Source organism: Ursus americanus, chromosome 6, assembly GCF_024610735.1.
Source record: "Ursus americanus isolate L20-20 chromosome 6, mUrsAme1.1.p, whole genome shotgun sequence".
NCBI lineage: Eukaryota > Metazoa > Chordata > Mammalia > Carnivora > Ursidae > Ursus > Ursus americanus.
The window spans coordinates 79,636,640-79,663,105 of NC_142132.1; the positions used below are offsets into that span (position 1 = coordinate 79,636,640).

The 26,466-nt window shown below is 43.8% G+C and overlaps 1 protein-coding gene across 1 annotated transcript; it reads right to left on the reverse strand.

Moving 5' to 3' along the window:
- Window positions 1-110: 110 nt before the first annotated feature.
- ANKRD22 (ankyrin repeat domain 22) lies at window positions 111-25,178 on the reverse strand. The gene is made up of 6 exons (XM_087862500.1): window positions 24,988-25,178; window positions 9,350-9,541; window positions 5,714-5,821; window positions 3,578-3,655; window positions 940-1,038; window positions 111-687 (listed from the first exon to the last, which is right to left on the reverse strand). The coding sequence occupies exons 1-6, from the start codon at window positions 25,006-25,008 to the stop codon at window positions 610-612; spliced, it is 576 nt and encodes a 191-aa protein (XP_087718626.1). The 5' UTR covers window positions 25,009-25,178; the 3' UTR covers window positions 111-609.
- Window positions 25,179-26,466: the final 1,288 nt, after the last annotated feature.

Below are 26,466 nucleotides of genomic sequence, written 5' to 3' on the forward strand. Positions count from 1 at the left end.
CTGAAAAGAAAAAGAAAAAGCCCTGACTTACAGCCTTTGCCAATTACGGTGGCATAAATACTCCCACCCCTGACGACTGATAGATGACTTTATTGAAGTTGTTTCACCGAGTAAATATTTACATATGAAGCTCACCTCCCATCCCCCCAATACATCAGTCTATACAAATATATATACTTTGATTCTTCTTCTTACTACTCAAAAAGGACGGATAGATCCAGTTGTCTTCTGGGCATGATATAGACAGGACAGCCTCTTGGTAAGAGCCGCACAGATGAGAAGAGAAAACTGAACCAGGTAACACTGATCCTCTTCTTTGGGAGGACTGACCTTGAAATGTCACCTTTTTTTTGGACCAAAATGGAGCCTCCAAGAGTTTTGGTGTTTCTCCTAGAAGGATCGTGACCATGGTGAACTCCAATGGGCAAAAGAAAATTCTAAATACAAAGCTCTTTCAAAATGTTACCATGGTAACCACAATTATGGTTACCCATGGTAACCATAAAATCATAGCATCCAGGTTCATGGAGTCCACAGACCAATTGCCCAAAATGGAGATAGAATCCAGTCCTTTAACTTTATCTACTTCTCCATGTGAGGCCACAAGGATTATGATGCTTTCCTTAGCATTAATTCAATCTGGGAAAACTTTAATCTCCGCGCAATATCCAGGGAACTCTCACCACGCTGAGGAGAAAAAAAATTATAGTTATTTATTCCCGATACAGTCCAACCTCAAAGCAAAAGGTCTAGCAAACAGTCCAGACCGACTGACTCACAGGCTTTAATAGTAATACGATAACTTAATTCCTTAACGAGGACAATTAGTTTTGCTGTTAACAAACAACATCAGAGGCAATTAATGCACTTCAGCACAAAGCCGAAATCAGAAGATGCTGCTGCTGGAAGGGACCTCGGAAGATGTCCACAGGTTCTTACCTTGTTCTTGATCGTGGGGTCGGCACGAGCTTCCAGCAGCAGAGGGATAAGGGTCTGGTTTTTCATTTGGCAGGCATAATGTAGCGCCGTGCAGCCGTCCTGAAACAGAGGACCACACCTAGGCTCATCACTGGGCTCTACTGTCCCTAGCAGGTGGCTTCTTCAGCGAGTACGTGTCACATGTCACAGCCTACGACTAAGTAAGCCGGTCCTCAAACCATCTATGCACAACTACATTTCTTGTATTTAACACACCTCTTTTGCCTCAACGTGCATATAATTCATGTCCTATAAGCCATTAACATCTTCCTCTCTCATTTTCTGCTCCCAACTTAAACAATGCAACTTATAAGAAGCTGCTGCCGAATTATCTCAAGGGTTCTTGGTAAGATTCCACATGTCTGGGCAATCATCACCTTGGTCGTCTTGCCGTCTTTTCTCATAAAGGTCCCCACATGGGCCTTTTTGCAAATATCATCCTCTATGGTTGTTGACTAAAGCCCCCACAAGCTGAAGAACGTGGCTCGTGTTCCAGCACAGTGACAGCATAGGTGCCGCTCTATGGAGAAGCTTCCCAAACAGGTTTGCTGGAGCGTGTATTCTGCACTTTAAACTAGTGGATCTGCTCTCTTGGTACTAATTTAAAGCACTAACTCAAGTGAAAAGAAATGTATAGCTAAGGTGTTTGTGCCCCCCAATTTTGCCTTTCAAGAAGCAGCCAAGCAACTGTGGCTTTGGTATGTGATGAAATAATATCAGACCTTATTAACTCTTCTGAGATCATAGCAAAAAATGCTGCGATCACTTATTTTTATTAAGTGGTGAGATGATAAGTGGAAGATCTGGGTCTGAACGTTCCCATGTGAATAAAGAGTCTAATTCCCTAAAAATATAATGCACCGCATCACTTAGAGGGGGACAATCTGAATATTCAGACAGATGTAGAAAAATGGCAGGAAAAGCGTGTGTGCGTGCATGAATGTGCACACAAGTATGCACAGGAGTGCAATCATCCAGCTAGAGACACACAGAGAACCCAAAAAATATCCCAGAGCGATTTTGATCACAACGTTTTCAATCTTCTGAAGTTACACTAGAAGACCCAAAAAAATCGTCAACAAATCTTTTACCTTATCTTTAATAACATCTTACTTAATACAGGAAATGATGGAGCATAGTAGTTGTCTACTCCAATTAATACAAAAATCCTGTTTTAAATAAAAGGGAAAATGTGCATTTCATAAACTTATTCTCTCCTCCCCCCACACGCAAACACACAGGCACACACGCGCACATGCATGCCCACGCATGCCCACATGCACGCTCACACACATGCGCACACAAGCGCGCACACACATGCACGCAAACACACACGCACACGCTCACACATGCACGGACACATGCGTGCGCACACATGCACATGAACACACATGATCACACATGTGCACACGCGCGCGCACACATGCACGCAAACATACATGCACACGCTCACACATGCACGGACACATGCGTGCACGCACATGCACATGCACACGCATGCTCACACATGCACACACGCACACACAGGTATGGACACATGTGTGCACACGCATGCACACGCATGCATGCACACTCACACACGTGTACATGCACACACAGGCACATGGAGCTACCTCCATCTAAACATACGATACCAATATAACCAACACTAAGGTGATGTAAGTAATGAATAGAAACAGCGACGGGCACATTCGCTCCATCAGAAAACAACGGTAATGCACACGCACACACACAGATGTATACAACATAAAATAAATTCGGGACCACAAAGAAAATATTGGTTCTTTTCGACTCAAATTTCAACTTGCCAACTTTTTCAATACACAATTGGGAAGCCGAAATTTCATCCAATCGATAGAAGCAAATAAAAGTTCATACAAATAAACATTTGATCCATTTATGATCATTTAAGGGAGGAAGAGGCGTGCAGGGTGCAGGGGTGAAAGGTGGAGACAAAACTTGCTATTTAGACACAGGAAGAAGTTACGGGCTGCTGCTCAGTGGTCACTGCCCTCACCACCATCTGGGCTCTTTGACCTTGATCCTTACCGGTCTAGTTGACAGATGGGGCCCCTCTCACCCAGTGGGCTGCAAGCTTGGCTGCCGCAGCTGGTACTCGCTGACCTCACTATGCGCCAGGCACTCTGCTAAGCACTTTACCTGAGTCAGCCTTGCAAGGGAGGTGCTATCAGCGCCCTCACTTTACAGGTGAGGAAACCGAGAATCCAATACGTTTATGACGGCCACAGCACACACAGGCAAAAGGTGACAAGCCTAGATTGACTCCAGCGGCTTAACTCTGGAGGATGGAAGTTTCCTAGCAGAGCCTTCATTTCCCATAACTTCTCATCAAAGGTGGAGCGGTTCTTTTAGAAAATGTCCTCTAGTCAATGAAGATTTTACTCCCATGAGTTTAGCAGCAGCATCTAAACAACTTCAAGGCTGCCTGACTAGCAGTGGAAACGAAAGGAAAGAAAGAATGAAATGTAAAGAAAGCCAAGGAAAATAGGAAAATAAAGTGAGTAACTTTGTAGGTGACAAACACACTGCAAATGCCATTTTGAAGATTCTTTCAAAATGACCAAACCCAGGAACTTACGCAGTCCGTGGCATTCACGTCAACGCCAGCATTGAGCAACGTTCGGACGAGAGCCTCATTCTGCTTGGTCTTTGACACCTGTTAGAAACAGCAAGTACAGAAGAGGTCCACTGACGAAACTTTTCTCCATCTTATGTCTATTCTACTCAACAGGATTGATTTTAATCCCAATACCTCTACGTGTCTGTGCATCTTCCTTAAAATTTCCCCCCTCTCCCCTCTCCCTCCGATATCAGTCAGCTAAAACACGGGTTCTCAGAGTGTGGTCCTGGGATAGCAGCATCAGCACCTGGGAAACTGGAAATGTGAATTCAGTGGCCCCACGCCAGACCTCCCTTCTTGACCTGGTAAATGCATCTGTAATATCCCAGCCCAAGCCTCTCTTCTTCCAGGACGCTTTCCCTGACCTACTGGCTCAGTGAAATCTCTCTTCTGGCAGAAGATCACCTCCCTGTACCACCTACTTTGTAGTAATTTTACATGCGTCTCTGTGGTTATTTCATTAAGGACCCATTCTTCTCTACTCTCTCTCATGAGGACAAGGACTACACCTGTTTGCTTTCCCCCTGCATCCCTCCCACCCAGCAGTGTGTGCATGGAGTAGGTCCACAGTAAGTATGTGCTGAATGATGGAACAAAGGAATGAAATAAACGAGTCTCCTCAGAAATCCACGTTTCCTGCCCAGTCCCGAGATTCTGACCACAGGACAGTTTGAGCATCCCCCCCCACCACATCCCATTGCTTTAGGGAGCACAGCTCTTGGGGAACAGCGGGTCAAGTCCTGAAGGTCAGCCCCTTTGCTGTGCAGGAAGCCCCACCCACTTTCCTCCTTTCTTTGTAATTCCCTCCCCGGTCAACACCGAGACTGCCTGTCTCCTCCTACCTTTCTCTGAAGTAATAGTCCTTTCTGGTCCCTTCCTCCAAAACGTCCTCCCCTGGCACTTGCGTCTTGTGCATCACAAGTGTGCAGTTCCATGCCCCATGAATACGTAGGATAAATGCGCAATCAGAGGCAGTTATTCATTACAATCACTATTTTTGCCAAAGCCTCCAGTTTTTAAACCTCCAACTGTCTTAGGAAGCAGGGCTGTGTTCAACAAATTCTGAACGAGTCTTGAGTCTTGCTCATCACCCTTGTGATCATTTTGGAAATGAATGGCAGACCCCTCGCCCGCCCCAAAACTGCAAATACATCGATGCTCTGTACTAAATACGCAATTAATTTTTCAAGAACCTCTCCAGTACATAAGCAGATGATGTGTTTATCAGTGGCTTGTGTTTTCTTTTTCCCATAAATCCAAGCATCAAAAATGGGCATTATCATATTTAATTAGAGTTCCTCAAATTCTATGACATTTAAATACCCGAGGGGGTAATTACACTTCCAACTGGCAGACTGTTCTGGAACCTCTGGTGGCAAAAGTAACCAATGTCCATGGTCTGTTAGCTATGGAGAGAAGGGAGCTTGGTCATTTAATTGGATTAAGTGACACATCTGCTAAGTCGTCCCTCAACAATGGAACCAGACACCAGGGAACCAATGAGTCAGTGCAAAGCTGTCGCTCCATTTGGAAAAAACAAAAATAACCATCTCAAGCTTCATCTTCTACTCATAAAATGACTGCGTTCCTCCCCCAACTACATCTTTCGTTATTCAACTCTGTCAACATGAAAGGTTGGCTAAATTCTCTATAAAGATGTTCCGTGTTTGTCAACTTCTGGCTGCAAATCTCTTAGGATCTGTTTTTAACTCGAGACAGGGCAGGTCCAGAAAAATCAGAAACTCAAAGATGTGTACAAAGACTCAAGCTCTTTTGATGTAAAAGGAGAAAAGAAGTGGCGGGGGAATATTTCCTTAATATTCGGGATTTTCTGCTTCCTTCCGATGATTCTTCACCAAGATTAATTTATTTTTCTAAATAAACATCACACAGACGAACCTGGTTGGCCACCTTTCTTCTCACTTTCTTTCTATCACAGCGTTGCCTGTGGATGTTGGAAATGCTATTTTTAGAATACGAACCAGGAGCTTATTTTGTTACTGTTTCCCTACCTCTGACTGGCCCGCAACACTGGCTGAGTCATGCTGTTGCTGTCCTCCCCGTTTATCCCTTGATCACACCCGTGTTACTCACCATGAGGAAATACCCGATAAGCAGAACGGGCATTAAGAGGATAATGAGTAGGTAATCGAAGAAGGTAAATTTTTTCTTCACGGCATAATGCAAGCAGTTTCTCTCTTTCTGAAAATTAAGAAAAGCACTCTTTATTAATACTTGTCTCAAATTCCATATCTTCAGATTGCCATATCAAAAAGTTTCGTTTGTGGGTGGGGTGCCGGGCCGGCTCAGTCGGTAGAGCATGCGACCTTTGATCTCAGGGTCGTGAGTTCAAGCCCCATGTTGGGCAGCAGAGCTCACTTAAGAATAAGAAAACAAAAGACTACATTAAAAAAAAAACGAAGGTGAGTTTGTGCTTTTTATTTTTATCGTACCCATGGCAACTCCTTCTGTGGAGTGTGTCTGATTAATTAGGCCGCTTCTCCACTGATGGGAATGTCAAGCACAGTATAGTCCAAAGATTCTCAGGGTGCCCGAGTGGCTCAGCCAGTTAAGCAACCAACTCTTGGTTTTGGCTCCGGTCATGATCTCAGGGTCGTGGGATCAAGCCCCACACGGGCTCCATGGGAAGTCTCCTTGAGATTCTCTCTCTCTCCCTCGCTCTCTCTCTCTCCTTCTGCCCCTCTCCCCACTCACACACACTGTCTCTCTCTCTCTCAAAAATCTATAAATAAATATATTTTTTTAAAAAGATGGATTCTCACACGCATGTTAGTTTTTTGGGGAACAAATACAGTGAGATATAAACATAGGACTGAATTCAGTGTGAAAAGCTATCATTATCCCTGACTCATCTATGGTAGATGATTATTCATTTTGTGGTTTGTTTATGGGAAAATCTTAATCACGTGGCATATTTTCCCTGTTCTTACATGCATACACACGGTGCTGGAAGAATGGAAATAAGTCAATTTAATTCTTCAAATATGTGACAATTTATCAGGTGATAGACTTAAGCTTCTGGGGAGGGGATATCAAGCCTCAGGGCCTCATAATCAGATAAAGGTAGACAAAAAACGAGCACAATAAATATAATGCAAAACCGGCCACGATGATTGGAATACCAATCAAATCAATGCGGAGAGAGAGAAAGTCAGAGAGGAAAGAGAGGTTAATTTCCAGTTGGGGGAGTGCTTTTCTTAAATAAGAATACTTTTTGTTTTTTTAATATCAAGGTATATACGTTCTCTGTAAAAATTTTGTAAACTAAACAAGGGTATAATGACAGGATTTAAAATCACCCATTATCAGCCCAGAAATAATTGTTAACATTTTGGCTGTATTGTCTTCCAGTCTTTTAAAATGCATTATGCAGTGGCGCCTGGGTGGCTCAGTCGGTGAAGCGTCTGCCTTCGGCTCAGGTCATGATCCTGGGGTCCTGGGATCCAGCCCCGCACTGGGCTCCTTACTCAGCGGGGAGCCTGCTTCTCCCTCTGCCCCTCCCCTGCTTGTGCTCTCTCTCTCTCTGTCAAATTAATAAATAAAATATTTCTAAAAAATAAAATAAAATGCATTATAAGGAATTTTAAAATGTAGGAACATGCTGCATATGTAAAATCAGACCCTCTTTTTCTTTTCACATTTAGAATTTGTGCATTTTCCATGCCATTTAAAACTTTTAAACATATGACTATAACAGCTGCATGACTTTCTATTGAATAAAGCTATTCTGATTTATTTGACCAAACCCTACCTGTTGGACATTTCAAGATTTTAACTTTTTACGCTGTCTGGACATCCTCATTCATAAAGCTTTGTCAACATTTCCAAATTTGTCCTTAGCAAAAGTTTCTAAAAGTATAATTGCTGACGTGAAAGGTCTGAATGCTTCTCATATTGTGTTGCTAAATTGTGCTCGGGTAAAATCTTAATGATTTAAACTTCCTTCCTGATCAACGCTCGGTTTCCTCTTTTAATCCTGGTCAACTTGACAGGCCAAAAAAAAAAAAAGTATATTTATGTTTTTTTTTTAAGATTTTATTTATTTATTTGACAGAGATAGAGACAGCCAGCGAGAGAGGGAACACAAGCAGGGGGAGTGGGAGAGGAAGAAGCAGGCTCACAGCAGAGGAGCCTGATGTGGGCTCGATCCCAGAATGCCGGGATCACGCCCTGAGCCAAAGGCAGACGCTTAACCGCTGTGCCACCCAGGCGCCCCATTAATTTAATTTGGTTTCCATAGAATTGATGTTCTCTATTAGGTGTGTGTGTGTGTGAATTGCCAGCAGAACTGTGTGTTTTATTTTGAGGCCTTTGTTCATTTAGTACTTCTGAAAATAAGTCCTAAACATACATTTAAGAAATGAGAAGGCACTGGTTAAATTATTAATGTGCCAAGATTAGTATTCGGGAAAAATTAAGAAGATTAGACATTTAAAAACCATTAAAAATATTTTAAAAATATAAAATGTAAGCCAAACCCTTCTTGTGATAAAATCTCTATTTTTCTAAAGTATCTCCCAAGTCCTTTCCAAGATGTTCATGATACCAGAGGATCCCAGCAGGCTAGCTCAGCTTCACCGCCTTCTCGGCCCCATCCCTGTGTTGACCAATATCTCCTTCCAGCAGCTTCCAGACGAGCACGTCTCCAGACAGAGGTCGTGAACCCACAGACATCGCCCACTCACCGCGAGCGCACACACCTGGTTCGTCAGCTGTGAGTTAGGGAGAGCCTGTCATACGCCACTAAGCTGCCATCTGTGAGATCCGGTGCAGGCCTGACTTGCTTTTAAGCCCAACCAAGCGAAAAAAAAGCAGTAAGTACAGGCAAGAAGGTCCAGGAGCTATCCATTTTCTGGGAATATGTTATTGCTGCAAACAAGCTGGTCTTGAAACTGACTCGGAAGGGGCAAGGGGGGCCCTAGAGGCTGCTTTTCCTCACTGAATGTACGTGAGTGGGAACAGGACACTCATAATTATGACCAATAATGACTTTTTATATTTATTCAGTGCACTTTAAATGCTGCTTGTTGCTATGAGGCAGACAATGGACGTTCGAAGGTGTTCTGAAAGGATGCTCCTGGCAACACATGTATTCTGCTCTTCCTTGATTCTAAAGATTCCATCGGCTAACACTGCATCCTGAGTACAATCTTTATGCCTTTCTGTGTGCCTTCAAGGAGCCTCTGGTTCATGAGCTTGTTTGTTCTTGACAGATGTCTCACTAGCCTTCTTCAATCCTATAAGCAAACTGTGGGATCTTCTGGAGAACACTGACCCAGTAGGTAAAAATCTAATGACCTAACACCAGCAGGTCAACATTTTTTTCCAGAAATCTTTCCCATTACTTCTGTGATAATGAGGAGGAAGAGCAGGGAGAGGGTAGCGGGAAGGCAGGGAACAGCATGGAGAGGAAGATGAAAAGAAAGGAAGAAGCTCTCACTAGTCAAATGAGTGAACCATTACCATTCTTTTCAGAAGTATGAGGATATAATTAACCACAAAACATGCCTGCTGATTGAACTGTGATTTATTTGGCTTTTTGGCCTTATAGAATAGTGTCTGTCTGTCCCTCTAAAGTAAGGCAAAAAAAAAAAAGTTGGTATCAGGAGCTACGAGCAACAAGAGAATGGCATTCACTATTTCCATTGCTGTGGGGAGAAAGGATTACCATGGTCAATGACTCTCTCCACTCATGTGTAATGGCCTCACCCGGTTTTTGAGGTTCACATCAGCATTTCTTTTTAAAAGGAAGGAAATGATTCTCAGGTGTCCTCGCCTACAAGCACAGATCAGGGGAGTGTCTCCATTAAAGCCATCTCGCACGTTGATACAGGCGCTGTCTTCTCTCACCCACCGCCACACTTGACCCAAGTCGTTCTGGTAGGCTGCCTGGCAGATGGGCTGAGAGGGGAAACACAAAAGCAGATTTTGCAATACGGCTATAATGAAAGCCCCCATAAGAGAGAAATCCTCACCCAGTCACTTAAAGCTCCAGTGTTTCCAAATTGGAATATATTGCTTTGTAGATGAGGTCTTTGGTCTCCATTGTGCCTAGGCTTAAATCTAAGCCTAAGTCCATGAGGAAGCCCTTACCAGTTCCCAGATTGCTCGGCATACAGATGTATTCACTGAATGAGGGAATACCCGGAAGGAAAACATTGCCGATTCAGGTCAGGGAGGAAACTGTGTGGTGTGCGGGTGGAGAGATGACCCCTGTCAGAAAAGCAGGATAGGCCTATGGGAGGGATTTAGGGCAGCCCTAAGTGATAGGACAAAGACGTATGACCCCCTGTACTCAAGGAACCCAATGCAGTGGAAAACACCTATATTAGACAAATAATATATAAATAACAAGTTAGTTAACTCCATTCGATGCTTTTTATTTTGAAAGTGTTAGAAGGAGCTGTGCAAAGCACGATGGGAGCTTACCAGCAAGACCGAAGCCGACCTCCCCTTGCCCACTTTGCCCCTCCTCTGGACCTCTCTTCTGTGTTCAATTCCTCATGTCCGGCTCCTTCCATCTGGGCCCCTGTCCTCACGGCTCCCTCCGCACAAACCCTTTTCCCCTCTCTGCCAACCTGGCTCCATGCCATCACTTAATGTTTGCTTTATCAAGTCTTTTTTTTTCCATGTATACATGTATGATTTATTTATTTTTTTCCATAATTATATTTTTATTATATTATGTTAGTCACCATACAGTACATCCCTAGTTTTTGATGTAAAGTTTGATGATTCATTAGTTGCGTATAACACCCAGTGCACCATGCAATATGTGCCCTCCTTACTACCCATCACCAGCCTATCCCATTTCCCCACCCCCTTCCCCTCTGAAGTCTTTCTTGAGGTCGGTGCAGCTTTGCCGCCACTGGATAACTGTCACTCCTTTCTTACTGATTTAGAATCGTGGTCGCATGGATGGGGAGGGGTTGCGGTAGCAGCAAGTGAGGGGAGGCGTCGAAGTTCGGGTTGTCAGCGCCCGGCGGACAGAGGCTACATCGTGCCAGTCGTCATTGGAATCCATTCGAGTTGTATCCCCAGTACTAACACAGCACCGGCACACGGTAGGCAGCTACTGAATATTCTCAGACTGATTTTAATTAGAGAGTTAAAAAAAAAAAAAACCAAGGCACGTAGAATAATACAGAGCACAGAGATGGGGCTCAATCTATGGAAAAGATTGTTGCTGCTGATTCGATCAAGTCAGACTCTCCTGGGTGCCAGCCGCAGTTGCAGGGGGACAGGGAGGAGGATAAAACGCATTACTCGTCACCCCGTGAAATGTATTACCAGTTGGGAATTTAGTGTGCATACGCAGGTGCACACACACACACTTAACAATAGGAAAAGTTAAGGAAGCACAGAGTCGGGTTAATCAGCACCAGCTGAGGCAGACCTCAGTGAGGACGCTGAGGGGTCGATTTGCTAATCAGTTCATACTCTAACATTGCCAAATATCACAATCAGAGAGCTTTTGAAAGTAAGGTGCTTTTACACCCAAGGCCCTACTCATGAAAGCAACATCCTAAAGGACAGTCAGCTCAGTAGCCCATAAGAGGCGAACTTCTGTACCCCAAAAGGAAATGAGGGTGATACAAGGGTCCGAAATGCAGTAGAAATGCACAATTACACAAATTACTTCTCTACTACCCTGAAGTCATCCCTTGACTAGACCTTGTCACCAGTTGGGGTCAGCTGCGTCTCCAGGTTTTCTGTCTGGCTGACACAGAAGTGACCAGAGCAGTTGAAAGGAGGAATATCTGCTATCAGCAAACTGGCTCGTCATTATGGTTCTGCTACTGTCCCCAGGTGACCGGGGACAAATCTCTTCCCCTCATGTGTCTCTATGTCCTCAGGCATAAAACGAAGGAATAAGGCAAAGGTTGTTTTATGTTGTCACATCCTGTGACTGTCACACTCTGAACCTCAAGTTTCTCCCCAACCAATGCATCTTCCACATCAACTGTAAAGTCAAGTCATTGTCCTTTAAAAAAATAAGATTTTCTTTATTTTAGAGAAAGAACGAGACAGAGAGAGCAAGCGAGCGAGCGTGCGCAAGCAGGGAGAAAGGCAAAGGGGGAGGGAGAGAGAGAATCCCAGGCAGAGCCTAATGCAGGGCTCGATCCCACAACCTTGAGATCGTGACCTGCGCTGAAATCAAGCTGGACACTTGACCAACTGAGCCACCCAGGTGCCTTAGAGGGGTAGTCCTTTTAAAGCACTAATACTGCTCAAAAACTTTCTGGGAGATGCCCTTATCTTAGCAGGGATGTCCTGTCACGTAAATTGAAATAACAAACAAAAAGGAGCTAAATACAGTAGGCAATGTTAAGACACCCGGTGCCTCTGAGTGCTTCCTTAATCCCACTCAAGTGATCGTACTTAACATATCAATCCTATGTTATCTTTTAATCTTTCCTAGGCTTCCTATTTCCTGTATGTGCAAAGTAAAGTGTCTCCCTGGTTCAGTTAGACCACAAGTGGTGGGTTGCAGGAATTGAGTGAACCCCAGGAAAGGTTCTATGCTGTTGAGAACTCCCAGTGTCCACCAGGGGGCAGCTCAGGGTCATGAAAGCGCTAACAGGGACAGACGGGAAGTCCAACAGAAAGCTACGACCCTGAAAGAGGAAGAGGCTGTCCACTTGGGTTGAGGGAAGAGTTATTATGAATTCTGTTGACCTCTGAAGCTTCTGGAACTTGGGGGAACTCTCAGTGAAGAGGAAACCAGTGGACAACCTGGGAAATTGTCGTGATGGTTCTATCCCTTAGTACTCTTCTGTCCATCCTCATGGCCAAAGTCCTAGCTCAGATCTTGTCATTCTCACCAGGGCTGTTGCAGAACTACCAGCTGACTGGCCTTGCTTCTCCCTGTCTTGCCTTCCAGCCCCCGGGCCATCCACCAAAAGCAACAGCTTCGTGTCACCTCCCTACTGAAAACTTTGGTCACTTGGTGACCAATGGAGTTAGGATGTGGTCCTTGAGCTGACACATGATTCTTCAGATCTCACGAATCCTGTCTTTCCAACTTCAGCTCGTACCACTGCCTTATCTGTACCCTTGATCTAAGTAAATAAAGACATTGGGACACCTGAGTGGCTCAGTCAGTTAAGTGTCTGACTCTCAGTTTTGGCTCAGGTCATGATCTCAGGGTTGTGGAATCGAGCCCTGCGTTGAGCTAGGCACTGAGCACGGAGTCTGCTTGGGTTTCTCTCTCTCCCTCTCCCTCTCCCTCTGCTTCTCCCCCTACTTGTGCATGTGCTCTCTCTCTCTAATAATTAAATAAAATCTTTAAGTAAATAAGGGCACGGGTATTACTAACAACTTGCTCCCCCACTATATTGAAAGCTACATGAGGGTAGGTATCGTGTCTGTGCTCGTACATTCTCTCCCCAGCATCCAGCACATAGGTGACACAAAGTAGGCATTCAGTGTTTATTTGGTGAGTAAGTAAGTGTATGAATAAATTATAAGATGAGGTAACTTTTATTGAGTCCCTCGGTTAGTTCATTTAACCCTCACACAACCGTCCCAGCTAAATAGTATTATTACACCCATTTTGTATCAGTGAAACTGAGGGAGGTTGTCTTTCTTACCCATAGTCGGCTCCTAACTGGCAGTGCTAGGAATGAAATCAAGGGGAATGACTGCAGCATGGACACATTCTGGCTCTCATTACCGCAGGCCGTCTGAAAAAAAACCTTCACAGTGTCTTCCGGCTAAAGTCTTTGCGTTTGAGATTATGTTTGGTTCCACTCATACCCTAATCGAGCTACATGCTCAGGACACGGGTCAGTCCTCTTCCCCCCTTGGGCTGCTGGTGTCCAAGCCTCCCCGCTTATGTACCCAGATTCTTCTCCAGGCTGACCTAGATGTACTGATACCTGCCAAGAGGTAAAGAAGTAGAGGGCAGAGAGGTTGCAGGAGAAACCAGAAAAAGATACGGCCCAGATGCAAAGAAGGAAGAGTTTCGAGAAGGAAGATGGACTTACGGGAATGAAATGTAAGGAGAGGTTCTGGATCTGATCATGAACGAACATCAATGTTCATAGAGCGATGGGCAGAAGGCAGACCACAGGGCCCTGAGCACACAGTCTATGAGGAATCAGACGATGTGACTGGAGAGGAATTGGTGGCGGGTTGGGTTGTGAAAGCCCAGAGGGAGCTAGCGGTGCACAGAGGGAGGCAGCAGGTCCAGCCCAAGTGCTGGTGTCAAGGGGTCATAAATACAGGCTCTGGAAGCAGACCCTCTGGGCTCCAATCTCAACGCCACCACATACAGTAGTGTTATTGGGACAACTTACTTAAACTCTGTGCTTAATTCCCTTCTGCATTTAATAATCACAACTTCTTGGGGCACCTGGGTGGCTCAGTCCATCGAGCATCTGACTTTCGATTTCCATTCAGGTCATGATCTCAGGGTTGAGAGATTGAGCCCTGCGTCAAGCTCTGGGCTATGTGTAGAGTCTGCTTCACATTCTCTCTCTCCCTCTGCACCCATCCATCATGCACGTGCATACGCTCGCTCTCTCTCTCTCTCTCAAAAAAATTAAAATTTAAAAAAAATCACATCTTCTTGGGACGCCTGGGTAGCTCAGTCATTAAGCATCTGCCTTCGGCTCAGGGCGTGATCCCAGGGTCCTGGGATCGAGCCACACATGGGGCTCCCTGCTCCGCTGGGAGCCTGCCTCTTCCTCTCCCACTCCCCCCACTGTGTTCCCTTTCTTGCTGGCTGTCTCTCTGTCAAATAAATAAATAAAATCTTTTTGAAAAAATCACATCTTCTTTATCAGGTCACAGAAATGTGACTGCACAGATGAAGCACTTAGCTCAGATCAGACCCATAAGAATAAACCCTCTATTAAGGTCAGCTTCTCTTACAATTCTTAAAAAAAACATAAGGCACCAGGGAAGATGGGCAGAGGTCGTGAAAGAGAATGAAGAGCTGGCGAGATACAGAACAACAGTGGAAGCGTTGACCGTCCCAAACAGGATGACAGTCCCGGCTCTGGTCAAAGCAAAGGAGGGAAAGCAGGTGGTTGGGATAGAAAGAACCACACATAGAAGGAACTTCACACTGGCTGAAACTTGCCTGAAAGTCTGAGGTTTGATCTTCAGGCTTCATGCCAATATGGATCTATCGTAAATAGGCAGGCATAGAGAGATGAACTCAAGAAGCCACCGTTACGTTTAAATAGACAAACGCGTTAATAACAGGGAGACAGGATTGAGACGAGGAGGGAAGAGGCTCTGGAGCACGGTGGGGACGATTCGGGGCAGCCATCATGAAAGCGCTGCAGGACAGAAACACAAACAGGACATTGCTTGACACATCGGGTTGTAGAAACCCAGTAAGAAGCTTTGGTGGGCTGAGGCGACAAGATAGGCTCGTGGTTTTCTTCAGTCAGGGAGAGATGGAGAAGGTGAGGGGGCAAAGAGCAAAGGTTAGGAAATAGGTCTGTCTGGCAAGGCATTGGGAGGAGCACCTCATCTTGGGATTCAGACCGAATGGACAACACACGGGAAGCAGGTGGAGCTGGACAGACGTGCAAACGGAGATGGACAAGCAGACAGAAACACAAAGGAGGACTAGAAGCAGTGTCAGCACGTGTGGTCTCGTGGGAAACGGGTCCAGTTATGGAGTTAGAAGAGGAGGCAGAAGCACCAAATCCTGAACATTGCAGATGGAACATGGTCCTGATGAGAGGTCACGGGCCATCGTGTTGGGTTGATTGGAGCAGAGGCAGACAGAGGTCCAGAAAGGAAAGGGAAGGCTTGTGGATGTTGAGGTCACTGCGGATGACCCCCGGGGAACAGAATGAAAGGGGACATTGTGCTCAAGAATCAAGGAAGGTAGAAATGCGTCTTGGAAGACGGTGGGTGGAAGTGGGAAAACAGAGAAAGGGACACAAGCAAAGACTTCAAGCCATGGTCACAAAACAACACCAGAGCGGCACCCGGGTGGCTCAGTAGGTTAAGTGTCTGCTTTCCGCTCAGATCACGATCTCAGGGTCAGCAGATCTCAGGATCTTCCTGCTCAGCAAGGAGCCTGCTTCTCCCTCTCCCTCTGCCTGCAGCTCCCCCTGCTTGTGCTCTCTCTCTCACACTCTCTCTTTCTCAAAAAAATAAAATCTTTTAAAAAATTAAAAATAAAGAAAATAAAGAAAACAACAATGGTGAACAAGAAAGAAGGAGATGGAAGTCGAGACACCATGAGACTTCAGTGGAGACGCAGGGGAAGGTGGTGGGGAGGAGATTGAAGACAAGGCAGATTTACCAAAAGTGTGTGTGAGTCCACGTTGACTAACCTGTGGATGGGGCCCCCTAGAGTTGTGCTCTGTGCAGCCTGAAAGACTAAGGCACAGGGTGAAGGGAGCACACTAATAAACCGACTTGCCTCTCCAGTCTCATCTGTTCCTCTCGTCTGTGCTCACAACACTGCAGCAATTTCAGGAGCATGCTCCGTCCATTTCTGTCTTCTGTCTTTGCACCTGCTTGGGAGCTGTATGGCTGCATGATGGGTCCCTCAAAGCCCGGTTCACGGTTCATGTCCAAGAAACTTCCTTGATCCATCCTACATACAGCAAGGACCACAGTTCCTCCTGCTGCTCACTGGCCTTTTTTCTGTGCCTTAAGTCTGGTCTCTCTATCCAGATTGTTGCCTTGATGTGAGAACCAGCTCAATAGTTCAGCTCAGTGGTTCTCAGCCTGGCTAAGTATCAGAGCTCTTTTAAAGTACAGGCTCAGGTCCCACTACTAGCCAACCGAATTCGAATCTCAGGAGGAGGGTATAGCGAGTAAGGCAGGGGCATTAGAACTGTTTAAAAGTTCCCTGGCTGTGACTGAGGCACAGACAGGGTTGAGAACCACTGCAAGAGTAAAAGGAAGGAGCCCCCATAATAGAAGTCAAGCCAGAATGAAACCCTGCGACCCTTACAGTAACACGAGGTGAGGAACATCAGAAACCCTGGAAACTTGGAACATCAGGATTAACGCTGTGCCCTTTAGGCTTCCCATGTGCCTGGCTTTAAAAATACCCCCCAACTTGGTGCCAGAACCCCACCCCTGTCCCACTGTGTATCTCACTTTCCCAGGCCCTAAAATTTAAGAAGAGTCTCTCAGTAATGCGTGACACATTCAGCGTGTGGATGATCAACTAGAATATTCTGTAGATGCTATTTAACGTGATCACGTCTGGGGCATCTGCGTGGCTCAGTCGGTGGACACCTGCCTTCGGCTCAGGTCATGATCCCAGGGTCCTGGGATTGAGCCCCACATCGGGCTCCATGCTCAGTGGGGAGTCTGCTTCCCCTTCTCCCTCTGCCCCTCCCCCTGCTTGTGTGCTGTCTCTCTCTCTCATATAAACAAATAAAATCTTTAAAAGAAAAGAAAAGGAAAGGAAAGAAAAGAAATATCCAAGCTGCTTGCACCATTGCAGATGTCACCAAGAGCCAGACATCCCTCCAACCCCACTTTCACTGTGGCTTCTTCTAAAGAGTAGTGAATGCAGCTTATTCCCAGTCTAAGGAAAGATCGTGTGGAACTCTGGTGGGCTGCTCCTTAGCCATCCCTGTGCCGAAGCTCTAGCCCTATAAAATGTTTCCTAACAACTTCTGGGAAGGATTTGTGCATTTTGAAGCAAAATGATTCAGGTAATTCTGGTACACTCATGAAAAGTCTTCTCAGAAAACAAAAGAAGATATGTTCTTCCTCTTCAGATTAAGCAATCCTAGGGAACACTATCAAAGGTTTCATTTTCTTTGTACAATTAATTGCAGGCCGTTCTTTCTGATGATTCATTTTGTCATATACTGGGATTTGGAAATTTCTTAGTAACTTCTTTCTTCCAGGTCAATTAAAAGGCACGAGGATTTTTTTTCCCCTAAAGATTGTCTTAGGCCCATTTAGCCTTTATGGAACATGAAGGAAGGTCCCAGAAGTGGTTGGATTGTGACGGATAGTAGCAATGAGGAGATATGGAAGCAGAGCACACAGTTACCTGTTTTGTGTTCTTTCTCCTACAAGGTCTGCTTGAGAGTATGTTGTCTGCACTGCCAGGAGGTCAGAGGAGACTCACTGCTGACTTCAGACCCTAGAAGCCCTGAGGTCAGTGATGGTGACCAGGAGAGAGCAAGAAAGCCTTTCCCTCATGAGGAGGAGAAAAGGTGTGTTCTAGCTGCCAGGATGGAGCAGATCAGAATCCCAGACACCTCCCTGCCACCGGAGACCACCAAACAGGTGAGTGCAGAGCCTGGAGGAGGCAGGAACATCACCCTCACAGCCTCCTGGGTGCCCAGACCTTCCATCAAACAATGGCTACCCAAGGGTGAGGAGGACCAAGCTAGAATTACTAGAGCCTGGGTGATACTAAGAAGCAGAACAACCTTTAGTCAGATTTATGAGCCTCTAAATTCTGTACAGACAGTGCACCTTGTTGCCTGCACCTGGACGAGCTGCTTCACACACCTTCACACACCACTCCGTCCGTCATTCCAATAGGCTCAACCGTCCATGCTTCCAGTGCTCCACATATCCGTCCCCTCTGTCTGGGATTCTCTCCCCAAGCTTCCCAAGACTGGTGTTTATTCCTCAGAGCTCAGTTTCATTATCATTACCTAAGAGGAGCCCTTCAGGTCAAAGACCATACGTGGACCCCCTCCCCCCTTTATATATTCTCTTTATCCTGATGCTTCCTCGATGTCACTTTTCATTATTTATACTTATTTTGTTCATGTGTATGTTCATTTTTTTAAACTGGTAGCTCCAAGAGGTCAGGGTCCACTTTACTTACTTATCACTATCTACCAGGAGCCAGCATGTGCCTGGAATGTAGTGTGTGATCAACAAATATTGTTGATTCAATAAATGGATGAGTCAATGAATGAAGAAATATTTACAAGTTTTTGGTCCTGGTTTCTGTTCCTACATTCAAGTTATCATTTCCTTTTAGAAATGTGACTTAGTACATTATTGTTTATCAAAATACGTGTATAAGGAAAGAATTAAGAAACCAATTAGAGTAGTGCTCTTTTTTTTTTTTTTTTTTTGAATACACAGTGCCAATACTAGGGGTTTAACACACAACGTAGAGAGAGCTGCTAAGACTGTGAAGGAGCCATTTTGTTTCCATTTTGTTTCTGCCTTTCCTTTTCTCATATCATGGAATGACACAATGCTAAACCTGATCTCATCCTGCTCTCCTTTTATAGATAGAAGGTCCCACAGAGTTCCCAGTGTGGTCAGTATTAAATTCTACGTTTTCTTGACTTTCAGTCCAATGGCTTCCCATTGCCCACAACTCTCTTCCTGTCTCCCTGGGTTCTCCCTCTCGGCTCTACCAGCTCTCCCCGAAAGCCCTGTTTGACCTGCATTGCTCTCTGTGGACATTATACTTCAATACAATCTTTCTCCTCTTTGTCAGGTGCCTTTTTCTATAGTAACATCTGCCTGGCTGACAAATAGGCTTGTGCCCCCAAAATTGATGTTAACAGTGGTGGTGGTGGTGGTGGTGGTGGTGGTGGTGTGTGTGTGTGTGTGTGTGTGTGTGTGTTCCTTTGCTCATAGATCAGCTTATCCTTAGACCTTCCCGGGTTTAAAGGGATACACCATTCCGATATGATTTTCAAGATATTTCTTCCGATGCTTTTTCCCCAGCTGATAGTGTCAAGAGTCTACAGAAGATTCTACAGTTCTGACCTTTTTGAGTTGAGTTCTTACACATCTTCCTTCTTTCCAATTTCTGTAGTACTTTGCAGTGCAGTACTGTCTGCAGGGCAGGAATAGAAGGTAACTCTCTGGAACCTGGATTCAGTGTTCCCTATTCTTTTCCCTCTGAGAAACAGGCAACAGTGTAACCTAGTGGGGAAGAGTACTGGCAGAAAGCAGGGTGGTTAAGACCAACTCATTCATGGAGTATGGCGTCCCTATTGAGAAAGCAAGTAGACCAAGAACTTTGGTGTGCTCATCAGTGGCGTAAGTGTAATTTCCTTGAGTAGACAAACACAAGTCTGCTCTTGCAGCCCCTAGTGGCTAGCCAGGAAGTACTTCCAGCTGCATAACTCTGGGCAAGTCACTTAAACTCTCTTTGCCTCAATTTTTTCATTTGTAAAATAAAGATAATAATAGTGATTCTCTTACATGATTACTGTAAGTATTAAATCAGTTAATACACATGAAGTGCTTAGAACATGACCACATATGTAACAAGCCCTAATTAAATGTTTGCTGTGATTGTAAATAGTGTGAACAAGTATGTTTGATAAGGGTTAAATGAGTCAGCCCTGTTTCAGAGCCCACCTTTCCTAACAGGGTGTAATTATTCCAATCTAGGTTCTCTTACTGAGCTCTAAACACATCCTCTGTTGCAGCTGTTAGGACAAACCTGGGAATGCTTCCTCATGCTCTCCTCCTTTCTTAAAAGTATATTGGAAACATCCTAAATGCCAACTGTTGGATGAATGGATGACGGTGTGGCATACACACACATAAAAAAAGAATGAAACCTTGTCGTTTGCAACATGGATGGACCTTGAGGACAGTATGATAACCGAAATATGTCTGACACAGAACGGTGGATATAGGATCTCACTCATATGTGGAATCCAAACAAAGTCAAAAGTAGCAAAATAAAAATAACAAAAACAAAAAATCCAGTGCATGAGAATAGATTGGCCATTCCCTGGGGTGGTGGGAGGGAGATGGAATGTGCTAAATTGGTGAAAGGAGTCAAAAGGTACGAATTTCCAGTTTAAAATGAACAAATCAAGGAGATGTAATGCACAGCATAGTGACTAGACTTAATACTGTACCGTGTATTTGGAAGTAGCTAAGAGTAGATCTTGAAAGTTCTCATCACAAGAGAAAAATGTGTGACTATCTGTGGTGGTGAATATTAGCTGAACTTCCTGTGGTGATCACTTTGCAGTACAGACAAACACGGAGTCATTGTGCTATACATTTGAAACTAATATGATGTTATGTCAATTATTTCTCTCTCTATATATATATATATAGAGAGAGAAAGAGAACATACATATATGTATATATATATATACACAGAATATACACCTGTATGTATGTGTATGTATGTGTATGTGTATGTATGTGTATACTATATGTATATACAAAATATACCTCTGGCATAATAATTATTTTGAGCTGAAGTCAACTGAGAAGAAGCAGATACAAGGAAAGTGCTCTGCCTTCCTCCTATTTAGCTAAAAGCATGACATAAATTTGTGAAGGGGATTCCCCTCCCCTCTCTGCCAGGAAGGACAAAAGTCACCCTTGTCAGCCCAAAGAAGTCACTGAAGGAATTGTAGCCTTTGTCTTCCATTAGCGCCACCACATATTTGTCTTCCACAGTTTGCCACCCTAGAAACTCAAAGTCCTTCTCGTGTGTCTGATCGCTTCTCTGAAAATGTGTGGTCCTTTTGTTGAGATGCTGTAAGAGCCCGAGTTCTAATCACCCCTGTGAGTTACTCATCGCTGGGTATTCCCATGCATATGCATGATGCCCGTGTTGGTAAACTTCTGTTTCTTTTTGTTTTGTTAATATTTCAGTTATCAGTCAAATTTGTGGGGCCCCAGCCAATCAACCCAAGAGAAATAGAGGGACAAAGAATTTTTCCCTCCTCTACAGCTCTAAGGAAAAAATGACAAGCCTACATCCCCAATCTAGAAGAGCTTCCCACACTCAAAGTGGGAAGTTGAACTTCACTGAAAGTTTTTTTTTAAAAATATGTGTCTTGGTGAAGAGCACACTTATCGTGATGAGCACTGAATAATGTAGAGAATTGTCGAATCACTATATTATATACTGGAAGCTAATATAACATTGTACGTTAACTATACTGGAATTAAAAATTTTAAAAGGTACTTTGAGGCAGTCTAGGACCAAGAAATGGGGCAGGACTGGCTGGCTCTTGCCTGTTCTTAATTTAGTGGTTCCCATTCTTTATACTTAGACAACACAGAGCCATTGGCAGAGGGCAGAAGAGAGACTAGTACATACATGACAGATGAGTAGGTTATGTTTATGTATTTGAGGGATTACTCCAGAGCGGCTCAACTTCTCTAAAATCAGAGAAGGGAGAATCTCACAGAAGGTCCACCCCAGAGCTTCTGCATCAGGACACCAGAGGGTAAGACTAAGCTTCACTCCCACATGCAGCTACAGTTGCAGCAAGCAAGCTAAGCTTTTTTTTTTTTTTTCTCATCTGAAAGGACCCACTTCTCTTCAGCACTAACATCCATTGCTCAAACCAGATCATCCCAGTCCTGGGCATGGAATAACAGTGTTAGGCAAGGTATCAAGAAGGTGGTATCTGGGGATATTGAGTACCTTCGAAAACTTGGGCAGAATTGGTGCAGCTCTAGAACCCATTGCCCTGGGCACCATCACTCTCTCAACCAAAAATGTGATGTGTCTAAAGCCAGCACACAAACCAGAGTCCTTGCAGCAGAGCTCAGTGAGAGCTCTCACAGACTAGCTGAGTATCTCCTGCGATCAGCCGCTGGGGGGGTAATGAGACGGCAGAGTAAACACCTCCATTCCACTGACAGCATCCTCGACACAGCTGATGCTGGGGAAGATTCAACACTTACTCCTGAAACAAACCTGCCACCAAGCTAGTCTTACCAATGCCTTTACTATCCTCCGTGGTGGCTACTTTTACCTTAAGAAAAAAAAGAAGTTGATATCAAGGGGGAATTCTGCAAGTTGAGAAACTATTTGCCAAAATGGTAGATAACTATCTTCTTTCTGGAAATGGTGGACTTTCCAGGGGCTCATGTGTTTCACATCGCTGACACTAGAGTTAGTGGGCAAGTGTGCACAATCAGATGGAAGGGCCTAGAATCCACTTCCACTTGTGATAAGGAGTGGCATGGCCAAAACATCTATTTCAACACTACCTTAGGCTACCTTTGGTTGAATATTAATTATGGGCTTTCAATAATTACCTGTGAGCTTCTAGGTGTGTTAGGGGTTTTAGGGGTGTGTGTATGCATGTGTGTTTGCATATGTGTCGTTGTTGAATTTGTCTTTAAATATAAGATTAAATTCCAAGTCGCGTTGTCCTCCATATATTTGAAAAGTGAAACATTGATTCCACTTCTGGGGATATTCTCATTGATACTGAAGGGGTTCAGAGTAAGTCTCCCCAAAATATGTCACTTTGGCATGTGAACTCTTTTGAGCTAGAGGCAATCAAGATCCAGCAGGCTCAAGAGAAACTTTTCCCTTCCCTGAACTACCGAGAAGGAGTTAAATTAGGGGTCTCTCCCAGAATGAGAGTTTTTACCAGAGATAAATTTTATCTGAGTGACCCCGTGTAGAGCAGGGCATACATCTCATTGTCAAACATCTGCTCTTCTTTTCGCCTGTGAATTGGCCTCCTCTCTGTTGAATCCTGAGCTCCTGTTCTGTGCCTTCCCTGAGGATGGCATATGCACCTCATTTTACCTTTCTGTCTTTGAACTCTCATGTTCCTAGGGTTCCCCTACATACAAAATTAAATTTGATTTTTCTCCTGTTAATCTGTCTCAGGTCAATGTAGTTCTTAGCCAAGCCAGAAGAAATTTTGGAAGAGTAGAGGAAACTTTTCTTTTCCCCATCAATACTTAAAAACAATTCAATAGGGGCGCCTGGGTGGCACAGCGGTTAAGCATCTGCCTTCGGCTCAGGGCGTGATCCCGGCGTTATGGGATTGAGCCGCACATCGGGCTCCTCTGCTGGGAGCCTGCTTCTTCCTCTCCCACTCCCCTGCTGTGTTCCCTCTCTCACTGGCTGTTTCTTTCTCTGTCAAATAAATAAATAAAATCTTAAAAAAAAAAACAATTCAACATATCTTACCTCGCGTTGACTTGACTCAACTACTTGCCAAACCAACACCCAATCGACAAACAGTTGCACTGCGTGGGCAGAGACTTTTTTTTTTTAAACATAATTATTCTCAGGACCTGGATTGCAACGCGGCTATTCAAAGTGCGGTCCGTGGACCAACAACATTAGCATCAAGAAATGGAAATGCAAAATCTTCAGCCCCCCAGACCTACAGAATAAAAATCTGCAGTTGAACCAGAGAGTAGGTGATCTGTACTCACATTAAAATTTGAAAAGCCCTCGCCTTAGAGCAGTGTTTCTCTCCCATGGGGGGTAAACTGATCACCCATGGGAGAATCACCTGGGATGCTCCCCTAAAAGCTAAGTTTCTCGACCCCACCACAGACTGAGTGAAACGGACTGGCTGGGCTGGGAGTTCTTGACTTTGCATTAAACAAGTTCTGTCTTTTAGGTTCCTCAAACTCGGGCAATCTAAAGTTTGAGAAACACCAGAGCAGTAGCATTTTAGAATACTGTGTGTATTGTCAGTTTCATATATATGATCTCTCACCAAACTGACGTCACTGAGCGAGACATACCTAGAATTTTAAACTAATCAAAGAGTACATTGACTATAGAAAGACACACACACACACACACACACACACACAAACACACAACAAGCGTTAGAAATAATTGCGAATGCAGAGAAACTGCATTTTATATTAAAATATTCGTATTAAAATATGAGGAGAAGAACCACCCAAGGAGGTTCTGTTGAGCATTTGTAAAGAAATGCAGAATAACCAGTTAATTGTGTTGGAGAGGAAAGGGAGTAAATTGTGATTAATAACATCATTACACCTCTTATACTCTTGTGTATACGTTACTTGTACTCCTTTGAAACATTATTACAAATTTATTTGATTCTAATAGGTTACTTTCAATACAGGGGAAAACATTTTTTGTATTCATCAGATGTGAAAAGAAAAAACTCAAAATATCAAAAACATATTCTGCATTTATCCCTCTTCTATACAGGGATCATCTTTATGTATAATTGCTGGTAGTGAATTTCTTTTCAAATACCAAGCTGAAAGGTGTCGCTCTGTCTGTGTGTTTCCATTAAAGAGCCAGTCTACTTTTGTATGTTTAGAAAATCCAGTTGGGTACAATTTTCACTTTTGCTCTGAAAACTTGACATCAGAAAACATGACTCCATTAATTTCATTTTCATAAGCTCCTGCAAGATCCAAATTACCCCCACAAACATCTGGACATCGTGACATATATATCGTATTGCTCTCTACGTTGATGAAGGTAGAGTTTTAGAATTGCAAAATAATTTGCCTTAAAATATTAAATATATCAAAAAGATTAATACACAGCACTTTGTTTTGCTTAACACTCTCACGGAAAGCTAAACAAGAAAAGGACACACTTTAACAGGAACAGGAAATTACATTTGAGAAGCAAGAGCAATTTTCAACACCTTTGGAATCTTACTTCCAGAATGGGCACATACCTCAGAGTATAGGATCCCCATGCTGGTCCTTCGCAGATTTGCGTCACCTTTACCGCCTCTTGAATCTTCTGGAAGTATTTCTGTTTAACATAAAATCCTTCCCAGCCAAGAGAAAAGTCCCTAGAAGCTGAGGCTGGTGGCTGGTCCTTTCTTCCCACGCTTGTGGAATGCTCTTCCAACAGCACAGGCAAGAACGCACCTTCTAGAGAAACCAGCCCAATGAGACACGGGCATTGGTTTACAGCGTAATGACCCCAGTGTGCATCATCTAATGTTACAACCCCGAGGAACCGGTTTCTGAGTCACATTCCCTCTGCCAGTAGTGACATGTGGAAAGAAGGGAGCAAAGTCAAGGGGAAAGGGAAGTTCTCAGCCTTGCAGGAAGGACTCGGGGTTCAAAATAGGGGACTGTATTTAAGGCATTTCCTAATTGAAATCTGGTTTTCAGTGGCTATTGAGAAAGGCTAGGGATGAGCAAACTCACTTGTTAGAACCATGTGTATCTGCCACGGGCTTGACTTTCATGAAAAATAATCTACAAGGGGCACCTGAGTGGCTCAGTCAGTTAAGCAGCCGACTCCTGATTAAGGCTCAGGGCATGATCTCAGGGTCCTGAGCCCACTGTCGGGCTCCACACTCAGCGCAGAGTCTGCTCAAGATCGTTTCCCTCTCACTTTCCCTCTGTCTCCCCACCCTGCTCAAAAAAAAAAAGAGGAAAAAAAAAGAATCTTCAAAACTGTCACTATGGATTATTTGCTATCTTTAAGCATGGATAAAGTTATTTGTTTTTCCTTGATGGTCCTAATTAATAGAAACAAATTAAAGTAATAAATTAAATAATAGATGGAGTTTTTAAGCTATATTATTGTAGATACATAAATGTGTTCACTTCCAAGGGCATTTTGAATAAAGCTGGAGCAATTCAAACCAAAAAAACTAAAATTTTTGAAGAATCAGTCCCATTTACATCCTAGTTAATTATCTTTAAACTTTTAAATTACACTTATAGTATTACTATATTTCATTTTCTTTAATAAGCACTTCAATTTGGAACCTAACAAGTAATATTTCCCAGCTAAATTGTCTTGTAAATCTAATAAACATATTAACATAATAAATATTAAGGTGTCTTAAAAATTCTAATACAGCTTATAAATTCAGCCAGATTATTTTATAATATTCAGTTTTAACATTGTAAGTCTGAAATCAATTGCCCCATTACATATTTTAAATGGAATCACCAGGCCGCTTGGTCAAACATGGTAATATGCCAAATCTCTTCAACATTCTAAACACTTTATATAATAATAATGCCAACCATTCACACGTTGTCTCTGAACACAATCATAGCAAAGTGTGGAAATTTCCCAGAATTAGAAAATCCATACACACCCATAAAAGAACCAGTTTCAACCATCCCAAGCAAATTGATGTGATTCTTCCAATCACAGAAGGCTCTTGGGTGGCCAAGAATGAGGG

Bases quoted from the DNA above. Each gene is read 5' to 3' on its own strand.
- ANKRD22 (XM_087862500.1), bottom strand. From the start codon at position 25,008: ATGGGGATCCTATACTCTGAG. The intron at 5,822-9,349 runs GTGAGGCCATTA...CTTAATTTTCAG, and splicing joins ATGTGAACCTCAAAAACCGG to AAAGAGAGAAACTGCTTGCA. The intron at 1,039-3,577 runs GTAAGTTCCTGG...CCTCTGTTTCAG, and splicing joins ACGTGAATGCCACGGACTGC to GACGGCTGCACGGCGCTACA.